Below are 16,509 nucleotides of genomic sequence, written 5' to 3' on the forward strand. Positions count from 1 at the left end.
GATCACCTTGGCTGTAGTAGTCCAGTCTTCCAGGAGCTCCTCCTGTCCATCGAGAGCCTGTCTCACCTCTTTCCAAAAGGCCCCAAAATATTCTTCCTTTCTCAGATTCTACCACCTGGTTCTCTGCTCTACCTTTGTCTTCTTAATCTTCCTCCACACAACCAGAGTCATCCTACACAGCACCATCCTATTCTGTCGCGCTACACTCCCCCCTACCACTACCTTACAGTCAGTAACCTCCTTGAGATTACATCGTCTGCACAAAATATAATCCATGTGCGTGCTTCTACCTCCCGTTTTGTAGGTCACTCTATGTTCCTGCCTCTTCTGGGGAAAAAAAAGTGTTCATTATTGTCATTTCCATCCTTTTTGCAAAGTTCACCACCATCTGTCCGTCAAAGCGCCTTTCCTGGATGATGTACCGACCCATCACTTGTTCGTCATGCCTGTTTACTTCACTAACTTGTCCATGACAATTTGCACCAATCATGACTCGCTAAGAACCACTTTGCCTAGTTGCTTCCAGAATGACTCTTTCACCTCAAGGTCACGTCCTACCTGTTGGGCATAGCTGCTAATCACATTATACATAAGACCCTTAATTTCAAGTTTCAGCCTCATCACTTGATCTGATACTCTTTTCACCTGCAATAAATTCTTAGCTAACACTTCCTTTAAAATAACCCCTTCTCTATTTCTCTTCCCATCTACACCATACTAAAATAATTTAACCCTCAATTTAAATTCAACCTTCCAACCTAACTACCTTTCCACTTGCGCTATCAGCCTTTTTCCTGATCATCTTGTTAACCAGCTCCTGAGATTTTTCTGTCATTGTCCCAACACTCAAAGTCCTCACCTTTAGTTGTAGAATCGGTGCTTTTATCCTCTTTTGACCTCCCCTTCATATTCGACCCACAGTGGCTAAATTTCCACCAGTGCCCTGTATGTTAATGACACAGGTGACACATTGTTAACACGGGCCACAACCGATCTGGTATGGAATTCATCAAAGTTTTAAGTTTTAACCCTGATGACCTTCCTGATGCAGCCCTCTGCATTATATACTGTATGTATGTATTTATATATATATGTGTGTGTGTGTGTATATATATATATTTATGTATATATATATATTTGTTTATATATTTGTATATGTGTGTGTGCATTTGTGTATAATATAATAATATACATTATATTATATATTATATTACTGTGGTAGCTCAAAGTCTTTGGGTAGTCCATTTTTAAGAGAGACCTTAATGCTTAACTTGTCATATTGCCTGAAGTATTTATAGGATGCATTTATTCGTTTAAGGCTTTAGGGTCTTCACCAATTTTATTAGAGCACTGAATCCCTAAAACTGTACAACCTCAGCTCTACAAGATTAAAGTGAATATAATGTCATTGGAACCCTTTTGAATCCCAAGCATGCCTATCTTATTATATGTGACACTCAATTATTTTACTTCCATAAAGACAATAGAAAAAATGATAGCTGGGTTGATTTAGCAATTTCTTAATGTTTCACCAGCACAAATGTGTTTTGGGACATGAATATGTTATAGTAGTATTAATGTAAGTGTCATATTCCTGTTTGAGCTATATACTCTATTATTGTTGAATCTCGTGTCCCTTTGATTTCCGAGAATAAGGTGCATGAAAATCTCTATGTGTTATTGTCTTTGCCACACTCAAGACAAAAGCACAGACTGGTTGCAGGCCTATAACTTGAAAAACGTTTTTTATCCAGCCACCCATTTTCTGAGGCGCTTATCCTCACGAGGGTCACGGGAGTTGCAGAGCCAAATCCTAGCTGCCATCAAGCAGGAAGCAGGGTATGTAGACCCTGAACTGGTCGCCAGCCAATCAAAGGGCACATGAAGAGAGACAACAGTCGCACTCGCAATCACACCTAAGGGCAATTTAGAGTCTCCAGTTAATGCATGTTTTTGGGATATGGGAGGAAACAAGAGTGCCCGGAGAAAACCCACACAGGTGGGGCCAGAATTTGAACCCTGGTCCTCAAAACTGTGAGGCCAATGCTCTCCAGCTGTACCACCATTCCAAAATGTTTTTTTAAAAAATTATTGTATTTATTTATATAATTTTATTATGTATATAAATATATAAATATAATATATAATTATATTATTTATTTTAGAGTTGAAACAGTACTTCTGTTTCCAGTCTTTGTGTACAAATATGTGCACTCCACTTTACTCTGGGTAATTTTTTTTAGTCATCTGAGTGATAGTAATCCACAAAGGTTAAATTCAAGAAACTTGATTTTTTTTTCTGTTTGCAGAAAATAAAAAATAGAGACCCAAGAAAAGTCCATTTGACCTTTGAAAATTCCTTATAATTAAATCGAGTTTGAGTATTTTGGGCACCTCTGAGTGAGACTATTAAATAAATAACCAATTAAAGTCGTGGGGTCCCTCGAAACTTTGTACCAATCTCCTGCTGCTTTGCATCACGTTTCCAGCTGACAGATGCTGGTAATGCGCATGCGCGTGGCCCGAACAAGCGCGTGCGGAGCTGTCCTTTCAGCACCAATGACAGCGGCCTCCTGCCCACGCGCTGCATCGGCAAAGCATTTTCTCTATCGCCACTCCCCCTCCACCCCCCCCCCCCCAACCTGGGTTCAATTCACTGTAAAAATTGGGAGAACGCGACCGCAAGAGACAAAACGATGAAGCGCTTGAGGAGGATGAGGAGGCTGTCAAGGTTGTCCTAGAATACAGAGGTGGTGAAGTGACGTGTTCGGGGCGGCAGGGAAGAAGAGGCGTTCGCCCGACACGTCAGTGGGCGGGGCCTGCGGGAGGCCCCTCCATCGCAGATCCCTGCTGTCAATCACCGGCGGATGAACCAGTCATCTGGCAAATCAACTTATCGGACCCGCCCCCTCCTTGAGCTGTCCTCTCCTCGTGTGCCCCCCTCCCCCCCACTCCCGCCACCACCACCACTAGGTCGAGTCGAGGAGGAGGAGGAGGAGGAGGAAGAGGAGGAGGAGGAGGAGGAGGGATGAGGCGCGCGGCGGAGGGGAAATGGCTGCCGAAAACAAGCCGGAAGGTAAGACAGAAATATCGCCTTTAATTTTGAGGTGGCACCGAGTCGCTATATTTGGCCTTCAGACGAGGTGACGACGGCTGGACGCAAGCGGACCAACGAGAGGAGAGATAAGAGCCGGGCTTTCCCCTTTCTTGCTGTCTGTCCCAAAAACACGGAGGCAGGCTGTCTTGGTGCTGAAGCAGCCAGCGACAGCATAAATAACCAAGGGAGAGTTTACTGTGTGCTGTCGGTGGTGCTGGAATGGAGGCGAGCGGAGAGCTTTCGAAGCGTTTAGCGCGGAAAGGGATGGAGAGAGGATGAGAGTGGTTCACGCTGAAGGAATTTAGATGGTGCGCGTGCGTGTGCGCCTGCGTGTGTTTATGTCTCTCCTTAAAGTATAATAGACCGCTGGATTTCCGATTCCCGACACACACAACACTCAAGAGCTCTCAGTGCTCTTGTGTGTGTGTGCATGTGGTGTGTGTGTCTATGTGTGTATGTATGTGTGTGTGTGTGTGTGTGTGTGTGTGTCTGCGTGTGTGTTTATGTCCATGTGTTGTTCTGGTTGCTTCCCATGACAATCTGATTGCATTTAGGAAGAGGCGCGAGAGAGAGGGGGGGGTGCATGTGTGGTGTCGTATCTGTGACAGTTTTAAGCAGTACTATTTGTTTGAAATTTTACTCACTCCATTGAACTCTTGAGGTCATTATCACTCACAGCCACCATTTAATCCAGATTGTTATGCATTCGTTCATGCATTATTTAAAAGGTGGCAACGGTATCTCTATCTCGTCTCGTGAATGCATTAATTTGTTTTATTCAGTGTGTTTCATTTGATTTGTCCATATACACCCCACAAGAGCCACCGCCCCCACCCTTGTCAATGGGTTCAAAGATTGCTTTCGTTCAAACACATTTAACACACGAGAAACAGTTTCATTTCAGATTACATCCTAAAATGACATTCGTAGCAAGCGTTGACTAGATTATTATTCAACTCTTAATAGGATCGGGTTGATAAATGACAGAGGCTCTTCACTAGGGAGCAATCCTGACAGGTATTTCTCCAAGGGGAGTAATATTTAGCAACACCTGTGCAGTCTTATATATTTGTAAAGCCTATTTTGTGTCACAGAACTCTTAAAGCTTCTCACACGTACACAAATGCACACATGCAAGGGAGCGTGCAGTGTATGGCCAGAGGCATGGGGAAGGTCGTTGGTTGAACGTCCCATTGCGTGAAAATACCTGAACTGAAAGATGAGGCAGAAAGCCCATGGGCAGTTCAGGAGGCAGTGTACCACATTAAATACAAAACCATTCCGCTGCCCATATTATAGTAACATACACACACACACTGCATGAGGAAGCCTTTTGTCCACTGCCTCTCGGTATTACATATAGGGAGGATGTTACAATTTACGGGCCCCAGCCAAGCTGAATGAGAGCCAAATGAATCACGGCAGCCCGGCCAGCAGACAGGCGTCCGCTCTACCTATCCCGTGGCAGATGTGTGTGGCGCCGATCTGCAGAGCTCACCAGTGGGCATGGGAACAGCATCCACCATATAGCTCCGAAGACCCTCTCCCTGTGCACTGGTTGGACTAGTTTGTATCATAGCAACAGTGGTCAGGGAAACAGAAATGATGAGGGTGAGGAGAAACTAAAGCAGGGTACAAGTTAGTCACACACACACACACACACACACACACACACACACACACACACACACACACACACACACACACACACAGATAGTGTTTCTACTGTGGCCAATCGATCAGAGGATACAATTGATGCTCAGAAAATGTATCAGCCCACATTCATATCAGTTGGAGTTGGATTTGTGGGCTTAAGAGGAAGATCGGGTCGAGGAGGAACAAATGCCAAGAGCTTCTCCAAAATATTTCTTTGTCTTTTTCTCTCTTCACAGGGTTGAAGAAGATAAGAAATCCAGAGCGAATGGTCAGGATTGCTGTTGGTTACACGGGACACACCCCTCCCAAGAGTGATGACACTGACGCCAACAGTAAGACACGGACAAACAAACGCAGCATGTGTATGTGCGTGTGTGTGTGTGTGTGTGTGTGTGCGTTCAAGTGCCACGCTCACATTTGTCTATAGCACAGGGTAACACTGAGAGGGAGTATAAAAGCTTTCTGGCAGAATGATGTGATCAAGGAACTGAGGTCTTGCTCTGTAACACACACACACGCAAAAACCTACACACGCATGCAGACACAAACACACACACTAAGCATACTCTATCTCTACGTCTCACTGAGACGTCACGATAATTCCACACTGTAACGAATCATTTTTATTCATCCATACCAATACAGTATTAGCAGGTGCACTCTCGCTCACACACACAGGCCTCCTCCCGCCACACCCCAAACACACGTACAATAAACTGCACACAAGCATAGAAAGTCACAGTAAAGGCAAGGCTCATTTCAGCTATTAGTAGTTTATTGTCAAACCTAATCTGTACACATGGCATTATGTATCGGTAATCCTCAACGGGCCTGCTTACAGTCAGCCCTGAGGCACACTGTGGAGTCTCAGGTCGTCGCATGCTCGGGTATGTGTGTCTCAGTGGGGTGTAGGGAGGCACTGACTGCGCGCAGTGATCGCTTTGATTGGTTATTGGTTAAAAACGACATCAGACAGATGCAAGTGTGTGCGCGTGTTTGTGTTTGTGTATTATCAGTGGCGGACAGACTGGAGGAAAGTGAACATATGTTAAGGACAAGCAGTCAGACATGGCGAGGTTATTGATGGCTATGAAACGCACGCCTACGCATGCTGACACGCACATAAGAGTAAAATAGAACAGGGGCGGTGAACACTAATTGAATGAAAAAAAGATATCAGGCAACAGTTAACGTGACATATTATGAGGATGAATGGATTAAGGTTAGATTTCTTGTGAGGTTTTAGCCCACTCTCCATAGGTTCGCTACCACCAAAATAAAATAACAGTTGGCTCGTCAGTAAGAAGGCAGCATGGTGCATTAGTGATTAGCACATCTGCCTCCCAATTCTGAGCTTTTGGGTTCAAATCCTGGCTCTGACCTTCCAGTGTGTTGTTTGAATATACACCCTTTTCCTCCCACATGACCAAAACATCCCCATGAGGTTAATTAAAGAGTCTAAATTGTCTTTAATTTTGAATGTGAGTGTGAATGGTGTCTATTATGTGGGCGACCGGTCCTGGGCGTCACCCGCTTCTCGCCCCAAATCAGCTGGGATAGGCTCCGGCTCACCTGCTGTGTAGAAAACGGATGGATGGTTGGATGTTCAGTAGGAGTTGAGGCCTCGCTATCCCTGTCTCCTATCTGTTCTGTAGTCCCAGTTGGAGGATTACCGGAGGAAAAGTTTATCAGCAGAATGATAAAATTAGCATGCATGCCCATCTCTCCATCCCTCCCCCCCTCATCCCCTTATATCCCTCTTTCTCTCCTCCCCACATCCATCCTTCCCCCTACACCCTAACTCATCCCGTGCAGCGTCCTCCCCGCCTTTCTTCTCTCTGCCCTCCTGCCCTCCCTCCCATCCCTCAAGCTGCTGCGCAATGAGCCTTTCTTTCTGTGTGTCACATGAATTTTATCCCAAAAAGAGATAGTGTGTGTGTGTGTGTGTGTGTGTGTGTGTGGTGTGTGTGTGTGTGTGTGTGTGTGTGTGTGTGTGTACATGTGCTTCTGTATGGGGAGGGGGTCCAGGAGTGGGGGCTATGAACATTTCCCCTGACGCATTCTAATATCAGTGGGGGTAAGCGTTAAGAGTTGTATTTGGAGCATTTCTCTTTACTGAGTAGAGTTTTATAATTAACTGACAGCTTTCTCACAAGGGCATTGGCTTGTTTCTGTGTTAAATATGGAGATGGCAGTTTTATGAGGTAAAATATTCATCAGTCGCAGGCCCCACTTCTGTGTGATTTTGGTGTAAATCACAGCATTTGATCTGTTGCTAGAACAATGTTTCACTTTGGTCAACAGTTTCTGGCAAGCATTCGGCTTAATATGCCATTAGGTCCTCTTTTAGCATTCCGGTGTTGTTCATTTTTTGGGACACTTTTTCATTTATGCGTTAGACTAAAATAAAAGAACAATTTTACATTATTAATGTACTTTGTAATATACAGTTTATTCATTCAAGGACAATAAGTGCTGTGATGCGCGTCGACTTCCAGGCTGTTCGTCAAAATTAATTTCCCATAGGAAATAATGTTAAGTGAATTAAAATATTCCAGGCTCAAACTGTCACCATCAAAAAATCTTTACAACAATACCGATAATATTTTTTAGAACATTTTAACATTCCTACATATCTTGCAAGTTTCGAGAGCATTGTATGATAAAACCAAATGAAATAAAAATCAACTAAAACTACTCCCCCTTTGAAGACATCCTACAGATGCATTGGTAATAATAGGTGTGGACACCCCTATTAAAATGACATGTTTTTGTATCGTATCTAATGTAAAAATATAGACCAAGATAAATTACTTAAAACTTTAATAACAGAATTAACGTGACCTATTATCTGTACAATTCAAATGATTTTCTTTAAAAATATTTTTGAAAGAGGAAATAAAAATAAACAGAGTTTATGTAGTTGCACAAGTGTGTACACCCTCTTATAATTAACCATAATTATTAACAATTAACCAGTCACAGTCAAACTTGTGTTAAATGGGAGTCAGCACACAGCTGCCAGCATTTAAAGTGCCTCTGATTAACCCCAAGCAAAGTTCTAATAGGATATCCTGAATAATTTTTGTTGTTGTTGTTGGTGCTTTGGAGCACAAGCCTGAACATTTTGTCCCAACACTGATTGCCGTTTTGAGCCAATCCTAATTCTGTACACCTCACTTGGGCCCCGCTTCCAATTGACGAAAAACATCCCAAAAGCATGATGCCGCCACCACCATCCGTCAGTGTAGTTATAGTGTGCCTTTGGTGATAAGCAATGCTGTGTTTGTGTAAAACATACCTTTGGGAATTTTGGCGGAAATGTTCAACCTTGGTTTCATCATCAGCCCATAGCAAAATTCCCCATACATATCTCGGAAGATGTGTTGGGGTCTGATGAAACCAAGGTTGGCCAAGGTTGAATATTTTGGGCACAATTTCAATAGGTATGTTTGGCGGAAACACAACACTGCTTGTCACCAAAAGAGCACCATACTTACAGTGAAGGTCATAGTAGTGGCAGAATCCTGCTTTCAGGCTGTTTTTCTGCAGCTGGTACTGCGCCATACACAAAATGGAGGGAGTTATGAAAACATCAAAACTGTGATTAGTATTACCAAAACCCAAAAAAAACTCGAGGCTTCTGCTAGAAAAAAATGGCATGAAAAGGCTACGAGAATAGCACTACTTATTTAGGGTTAATAGGAGACACTTTAAATGCTGGCAGGTGTACACTGATTCCCATTTAGCATGAGATTGAATCCGCCTGATCAATTCCAGCTCTAAGCGGGGGTGCACACTTGTGCAACATAATTTCAGTTGTTTATTTTCACTTTGTTCCAATAAATTTGTACATGTCAATGGAGGAAAATGTTTATGTTTCTAATTTATATTTTTTTGTATCACAAAAATCTGACATTTAAACACGGGTTTTTATATCCACTATATAGACAGGAAGGGGTGTGCACATCAATGCTATTTGCAATTCTATGAGTAGAATTAACAATTTATATTAAATCAATTGTATTGCTAATACAGTGGTACCTGTACTTACGAACATCTCTAGTATTGAAAAATTCAGGTTACAAAACACCTCCTCAGAAAAAAATATGTCTTTAGTTACGAAGGAAATTCAGGATATGAAAGGAAATAATGGGCGCTGGATTCCCCAAATTCCACCAAACGTAAATATCCTGTATCTTCGTTTTGTGAGGCGTGATAGGGCTGCTCTCCCATTGGCTATCGCCGGAGCATCTTCCTCATCCCATTGGCTAGGAGGGACGTCAAACCTTATCCGTGATGCGTTTCGATTCCTTTGAACAATTGACTGTTACCGAATCACGCTGTCACATGTTAATGCACATTGGAAAAGTACAACTTTTTCATTTGTATCAAAGTTTTGTCTCCTCCTCCATCCCCCATGATGCCTTTTGCTTGACACTCACCCTTCTCTTTGCATAGTCACCCAACGCCAAAGGTAAATGAACGTAATTTTTTAAACTATTCTTTACATTACATATTTTGAATGCTTATTTTTAGCTGTGTGTGTGGGGGGGGGGGGTGTAATGGATTACGGTATTAACATGGAAAATGCACTTTTGTTTATGGGAAAAAAATCACGTTATGGAACGAATTGATTTTGTAAGTAAAAGTACCACTGTAATTGACTGAGCAGCCACAACCTTTCCTATCTTGAAGTAACCTCCGTTTGTGGTTAAATTGCTCATTGCATCACTGGTACCGTTTTGTGGTGCCGTCAAACACACACACACCACACACACACACACACACAATGTCAAAAGCAAAGGCAAAATTCACATGATTTGCTGAATAAGAGTAAGTAATAAGAGGATGACTTGAACATTGAGTTATTTTTTTTCCACAATATTTTGGTTGCGCTCCAAAGAACATGATATTTCTATATTTAGAAGCCTGTTCGTAGCGTCCTGGGACAGTTAATTTCCCTGGGTAGCCAAAAACTTCAGAGAACTAAATTTTTTTTTTTTTTTTTTTTTTTTTTTTTGCCACATGTCCCACCGTAGTACAGCTCCACAGAGGATCATTGAGAACAGATGGAAGGCGATTACCCACAGTACCCAGACTGAATATTCTGAAAGAGGGATGCATTGTGGGAAGCAAGGCGACTCTTCAGTGTGTAAAAGCTCATCTGTAATGTTGAGCAGGGAGACGCAACGGCAGGATGGGTTAATATGGCGATCGTGTCCATGAAGGTGTGCCTTGAAAGGGATTTCAGCACCAAGGTCACCGGTGGAGAGAAGAGGGTGGGGGGGGACGGCTCTGGGACAAATGCTGTGATGTGTGTGACTTGATTGGCAACCGCCGTGCGTGTTAGCATGTGTGCGCGTGTGGGTGTGTTTGTGTGCCGAATGGCTTTTGTTTGATGTGGTGGTTCTGGTACATTTCAAAGGCGAGGCTCTGATGAGAATTCTTCAGAACAGCAGGGGGAGAGGAGGAGGGTGGTGGTTATAGCCAGGAGAGGTGGGGTTTAAACGCTGATTGGCATTCATGGCAGAGAGGCTGGAGCGCCGCTAAAAAAGAAATTAGGCTTTAACTAAGCTGCACCATTCGGCTGTTTAACTAAGCCGTGGCGCCGTTCAGCTGTTTGAAATTCTGTCTTCTCAGGCCTTCTATTAATAAATGCATAATTGATTAGGGGCGGCATACGTGCTTGAGCACACTTCCTCCCAACACCAACACACAAACGAGACAAGACCTCCCTCCTGTCTTGGAGCTGCACTTATCTTCCTGTGTGTCTTTGTGTCGCTCCACCTCTTGTCCTTGCAGAATTGAAGCAGTGTAAATATTTCTCTCCCCTGCTAAGTTTCTTTTCTGCCTCTCATTGGCTGCCACTTGTCTGCGTCTCCTGCGCTGACCCTCCCACTCTCCTTCTCTTGTTCTGTCATCCGCCCTCAGGTAGAGTGTATAATTCCTATCTTCCCAGGGGAGTCATGAATGGACGCCCTCCACTCAAATGCTTATCAATAACCTTTGAGTGCACGCTCTCTTTGATTCTGAGCAGCATATCTGTTGGGTACACGCTCGCAAATGGACACAGAGACACTTGCACATACACCGGGGCTCTATCTTTTTAAGGACATTTTGAACTGGCCAAGTGATATTTTACAGACGCACAGAGGTTTTTGTATGTGTGTGTGTCCACCCTCTACTCAGTATTTCATTGCACCCCTGTTTTGACAACCTGCCCTTTGCAGTGGACGTTCTGGTGTCACCATCGACTATGAATAGTGGGTTTGCGCTTATGGATGTCCCAAAAAGGGCAACAAATAACTTATGCTGATATTTTTGCCTATAACCTCACAGTGAGAAGATGCCGCTTGGCTTCCTCTCACAGTCCTTCATAACCTTTACCTCAGAAATAAATTATTCTGCAAAATAGAAGGTTAGAAACTATTTTGAGATTTTCCCACTTTGAAATAAATATTCGCAAATATTAATATTGGTGGCATGATGGACAAAAAGTTCTCACCTTTGCCTCACAAGTCTAAGAACCCGCATTCAAGTCTGGCCTCTCTTCCGGCCAGTTTGCACTCTCTCACCATGGCTGGGTGGTTTTTCTCCAGGTACTCCGGGTGCTTCCCACGTCCCAAAGAGATGCATGGTAGGTTAATTGAAGGCTATGAATTGCCCGTAGGTGTAAATGTGAAGTGTTGTTTTTATGTGCTGTGCGATTGGTTGGTGACCAGTTCAGGGTGTGCCCCGCCTCTCACCCAAAGATAGCTTTGACAGGCTCCAGCAGGCCTGTAACCCTCGTGAGGACAACTGCTGCGGAACGGAAGATGGATGAATGTACCATCAATATTTTATATATTAGTAACTGCCAGCAGATCTCATAAACAACACCATCTATAAATGGTAGCTTCTCGGCATTTATTGGCTCGAGACGTCCGTGGACAAGACATTTTGGTTAAAAAAAAGTTAGAAGGTGTGTAAGTGTTACTCTTACCCGGTTGTCTAAATTTGTGTCCTGTTCGGTTTACAGCAGCAAGGTTTTTTACGGTGGATATAAAACTTGGCTCAATCCTGTAAAAAAAGGTTTTTGCAATGTAAAATAAAAATAGACTAAGATAAACTACCAATGGGTTTTATTATCGCATTCCAGTCTTCTTTGAAAATTAGTCTATCCGCACGGAACAGCTTGACTTGACAATACACACCGAAATGTTCTTAGATTCCGCGGCTCTCCCCTCTCCCCAAATTTTATACAATGGCCAGATGCTTGAATTATTATTACATACTGTTGGGGTAAAGATGTTTTACTAAGTGGCCAGGTCCATGATGGTTCAACTTCCAACCATTTTTTTTTACAACTTTTGAGGCATATTGTTACCTAAGTAGCTAATTTGAAATTGTATAACCGTTTGGGGGCTGCACTTTAATATTCACTAAGAGTGAGCGTGAACAAAGCAGGAGGCAGAGAGCCACACCACTGTGTGCTGCAATGTGGCGATTAGGCCACCAAGCTTTGGATGTTTACTCAATACTTGACAGAAGTATTACCATTGCGTCTTTGTGGGGTTCATTTGTAGGGTTTGCACAGCATCTGTGAGTGTACGGTACTGGATGTATGGTGCACAATCTGTGAAGAATTTGGTTAGCATTTGTGATTAGTAATAGTGAGTTAACCCTAGAAAAAAAATACAACAATCCCCCCCCAAAGAAAAACCCCCATTCAAGCTCACTTATACATCATGTGATACGTACGGGACATTACCCATCTACTAGTGTCTTAAAAATCACTCGCAGACGCTCTTCTGTTGTTGTTGGCTGGGTGGTTTATCGATGGCCCGATACTCGGGTCATGTTTAAAAAAATGTCCTCAGAACTTTTTTCTGTTTTGGGGGAATGGCGTGTCTCGGCGGAGCTCGGAAGCTGAAATTCTGCGTCGACCTATTTTTGAAGTAGAATTACCCATGTTTTTGATTTTTTTTTTCCCCCCCGCAGCCCTACTTAGAAGACTATCACAAAGTCTCCCCCCTTATGATGAAAATAAACTGTTATAAAAGAGGCTCAGAGAGAGTGCACAATTGTTTCCATCAAAATGAACTCATTGTATGATATTGGAGCTCATTGGAACCAAGTCTCATTCAGTGTGGGCCTTGTTTTTTTTTTTTTTGTGCACCTTCATTTCGAGTCTAAAGTGAAGTATTCTGCCACTCCCTGTGTGCATTTCCTGCCTTGACTTTGTACCTTGTTCATAAATTTAGCACCCCCGCCATACAATACAGTACATCACACTCGACTAGAGGGACCCTGAAATGAAAAATAAAATGATGGACATTCTGTGATGCACTGTAGCATGTGTGTGTATGTTCTCCTACAGTATTATCCATCCATCCATCCAGCCATCCATTTTCTTTGCCGCTTATCCTCACTAGGGTTGTGGGGAGTGCTGGACCCTATCCCAGCTGTCAAAGGGCAGGAGGCGGGTTACACCCTGAACTGGGTGCCAGCCAATCGCAGCGCATTAAGACAAACAGCCACACTCACAATCACGCCTTAGAGTGTCCAATTACTGTTGCATGTTTTTTGGAATGTGGGAGGAAAACGGAGTGCCCGGAGAAAACCCCGGAGGCACGGGGAGAACATGCTCCACACAGGTGGGGCCAGGATCGAACCCGGGACCTCAAAACTGTGAGGCCAACACTTTACCAGCAGATCCACCGTGCCACCCCTACAGTATTAATAATGTTTAATATTATTATGAAGGCGCCACAATGGACATCTGGTTAGGACATGTGCCTCACTGTTCTGAGGCCCTGAGTTCAAACCCGGCCTTACATGTGTGAAATTCTCCTGTTGTTTGCGTGGGCTTTCTCTGGGTACTTCGGTTTCCTCCCACATTCCAAAAAACATGCACAGTAATGTAGCTGTGTTTTTTATGTGTGTACAGTATGTGCCCTGCACGTTATTAACACAATAATAATAATGCATATTGGTAAATTTCTTTCAGCTTGTCCCGTTAGGGATCGCCACAGCGTGACATCACTGATGAATGCTCATATTTGTTTGGCACAGTTTTTACGCTGGATGCCTTCCTGACACAACCCCTCTCAGGGAGTGGAGGCCCCAGTGTGATACGAGCTCATGACCCCTGTTTTACCAAACCATTACTCTAACCACTGAGCTATGTAGCCTCCTATAATGATTCATAATAATAATGATAATAATCCATAAATTCTGCAATTGGCTAGTTCCAGTTCTGGGTGTATCCCGCCTCCAGCACTCCCGTGACCTTTGTGAGGATAAGCAGCAAAGAAAATGGATTTAATGGACAATTTCTTTCGAATAATTACTTTTCTCCACAGTTCCATTCACCCCCCCCCCCGCACCCGCACCCCCATAAAAATATACACGTTAGTTTCATTAAAACCTCAAAATTGTAGATAAATAGGTGTGAATGGGAGTTTGAATGTTGGATTGTCTTCATGTGCCGAGCGATTGGCCGGCTGCTGCTCACCTACTACATTAAGCTGAATAAATGTATGTTTGCCTTCTCTTAATCAGCCACTGCTTGACCTTCACCTTGCTCTCCGCACACTACAGGTGAGCCAGGCCAGTTGAAAATCTACCTTCCTAAGAAGCTACTAGAGTGTCTGCCCAAATGTTCCTCTCTGCCCAAGGAGCGCCATCGTTGGAACACTAACGAGGTGAGAATGTGACACGCTCGTGAGGGAAATATGCGTGACAGCGAGATGAACTCAGTGTTTTGGCTGGTGACTCATTTCTTGCTGAAGTCACCATGAAGGCTGGATGAAGAGGAGGTAAACAAACATGAGGGTAGTTTTTTTTTGTTGTTATATAAACCTGTAACTGTGACACAAGTGAAGAAAATAAATATGCAAATCCAAACTCGTCACTAAAATGGCACTGATTTTGGCATACAGTGTTGCTTTGTAACCTCAACAGACAGAGTCGGCAGAACAAGGGGGGGGGGGGGGGCATTGGGGACACGAGCCAACTCACTTTTTTGGCCTGCCTTTGATATGTCCCTTTGTTCCTTTTACCACATATCTTTTGACACCCCTTTTTTATTGCACTGGGTGGTGGCCATCTGAGCGTGTGTTTCTTACCAGGAGCATAATTACCTGCAGCAAAGTGATGTGGATTTAATTTTTGAGCACGGGTTTCCGAGTCGTTGAAAATACCCCCTGAGCACTGCGCCCCACGTTCTACAAGTTGTTCCCGCACCTCAGCCAAACAAGGTTAAGAAATTATGTACAAAGAACACTGAGGCTTTTGGATCCGACTCTAATTCTCCTGCACAGTACCTGCTTGGCTCATCTCGCCCGTTATGCTTTCCCATTGACAAAACCTGCAGCTATTTTAAGCAATCGTAATTGGTCTAGAAGAGTCATTCGCAAAGTGTAGTGTAAATGTTCAAAAAGTGCATAATACAACAGTGGTTTGAGCTTGTGTTTAATTCCAGAACAGTACATTTTTAAGTACAGTATATTGGCAATCAATTCTTCTTCTTCTTTTCCCTTCGGCGTGTCCCGTTAGGGGTCGCCACAGCGTGTCATCTTTTGCCATCTTAGCCTATCTCCTGCATCTTCCTCTCTAACCCCAACTGCCCTCATGTCTTTCCCTCACCACATCCATAAACCTTCTCTTTGGTCTTCCTCTCGCTCTTTTGCCTGGGAGCCCCATCCTCAGCATCCTTCTACCAATATACTCACTCTCTCGCCTCTGAACATGTCCAAACCATCGAAGTCTGCTCTCTCGAATCTTATCTCCAAAACATCCAACTTTGGCTTTCCCTCTAATGAGCTCATTTCTAATCCTATCCAACCTGCTTACTCCGAGCGAGAACCTCAACATCTTCATTTCTGCTACCTCCAGTTCTGCTTCCTGTTGTTTCTCCAGTGCCACCGTCTCTAATCCGTACATCATGGCCGGCCTCACCACTGTTTTGTAAACTTTGCCCTTCATCCTAGCAGACACTCTTCTGTCACATAACACACCAGACACCTTTCGCCAGCTGTTCCAACCTGCTTGGACCCGTTTCTTCACTTCCTGACCACACTCCATTGCTCTGTATTGTTGACCCCAAGTATTTGAAGTCGTCCACCCTCGCTATCTCTTCTCCCTGGAGCCTCACTCTTCCCCCTCCACTTTTCTCATTCACGCACATATATTCTGTTTTACTTCGGCTAATCTTCATTCCTCTCCTTTCCAGTGCATGTCTCCATCTTTCTAATTGTTCCTCTGCATGCTCCCTGCTTTCACTGCATATCACAATATCATCTGCGAACATCATGGTCCAAGGGGATTCCAGTCTAACCTCATCTGTCAACCTATCCATTACTACTGCAAACAGGAAGGGGCTCAGAGCTGATCCATGATGCAGACCCACCTCCACCTTAAATTCCTCTGTCACACCTAAGGCACACCTCATCATTGTTCTGCTGCCATCACAGATGTCCTGTACTATTTTAACATACTTCTCTGCCACACCAAACTTACGCATGCAGTACCACAGTTCCTCTCTTGGTACTCTGTCATAGGCTTTCTCTAGATCCACAAAGACACAATGTAGCTCCTTCTGACCTTCTCTGTACTTTTCCAATTGCATCCTCAAGGCAAATAATGCATCTGTGGTACTCTTTCTACCTGCGTGCTTCTACCTCCGCTCTTGTAGGTCATTATATGTTCCTCCCTCTTCTGGAAATAAATGTTCACTACAGCCATCTCCATCCTTTTTGAAAAGTCCACCA

General features: G+C 43.7%; 1 protein-coding gene across 1 annotated transcript in view; it reads left to right on the top strand.

Annotated features, from left to right (window-relative positions):
• The first annotated feature begins 3,051 nt into the window (after positions 1 to 3,051).
• The window catches only part of LOC133507949 (calmodulin-binding transcription activator 1-like), a 67,250-nt gene continuing 53,792 nt past the window's right edge, over positions 3,052 to 16,509 (top strand). Inside the window, 3 exon segments of the mRNA XM_061833558.1 lie at positions 3,052 to 3,076; positions 4,990 to 5,085; positions 14,339 to 14,442. Coding sequence (XP_061689542.1) covers positions 3,052 to 3,076; positions 4,990 to 5,085; positions 14,339 to 14,442 — 225 coding nt within the window.

The sequence above is a fragment of the Syngnathoides biaculeatus genome, chromosome 10 (genome assembly GCF_019802595.1).
Source record: "Syngnathoides biaculeatus isolate LvHL_M chromosome 10, ASM1980259v1, whole genome shotgun sequence".
NCBI lineage: Eukaryota > Metazoa > Chordata > Actinopteri > Syngnathiformes > Syngnathidae > Syngnathoides > Syngnathoides biaculeatus.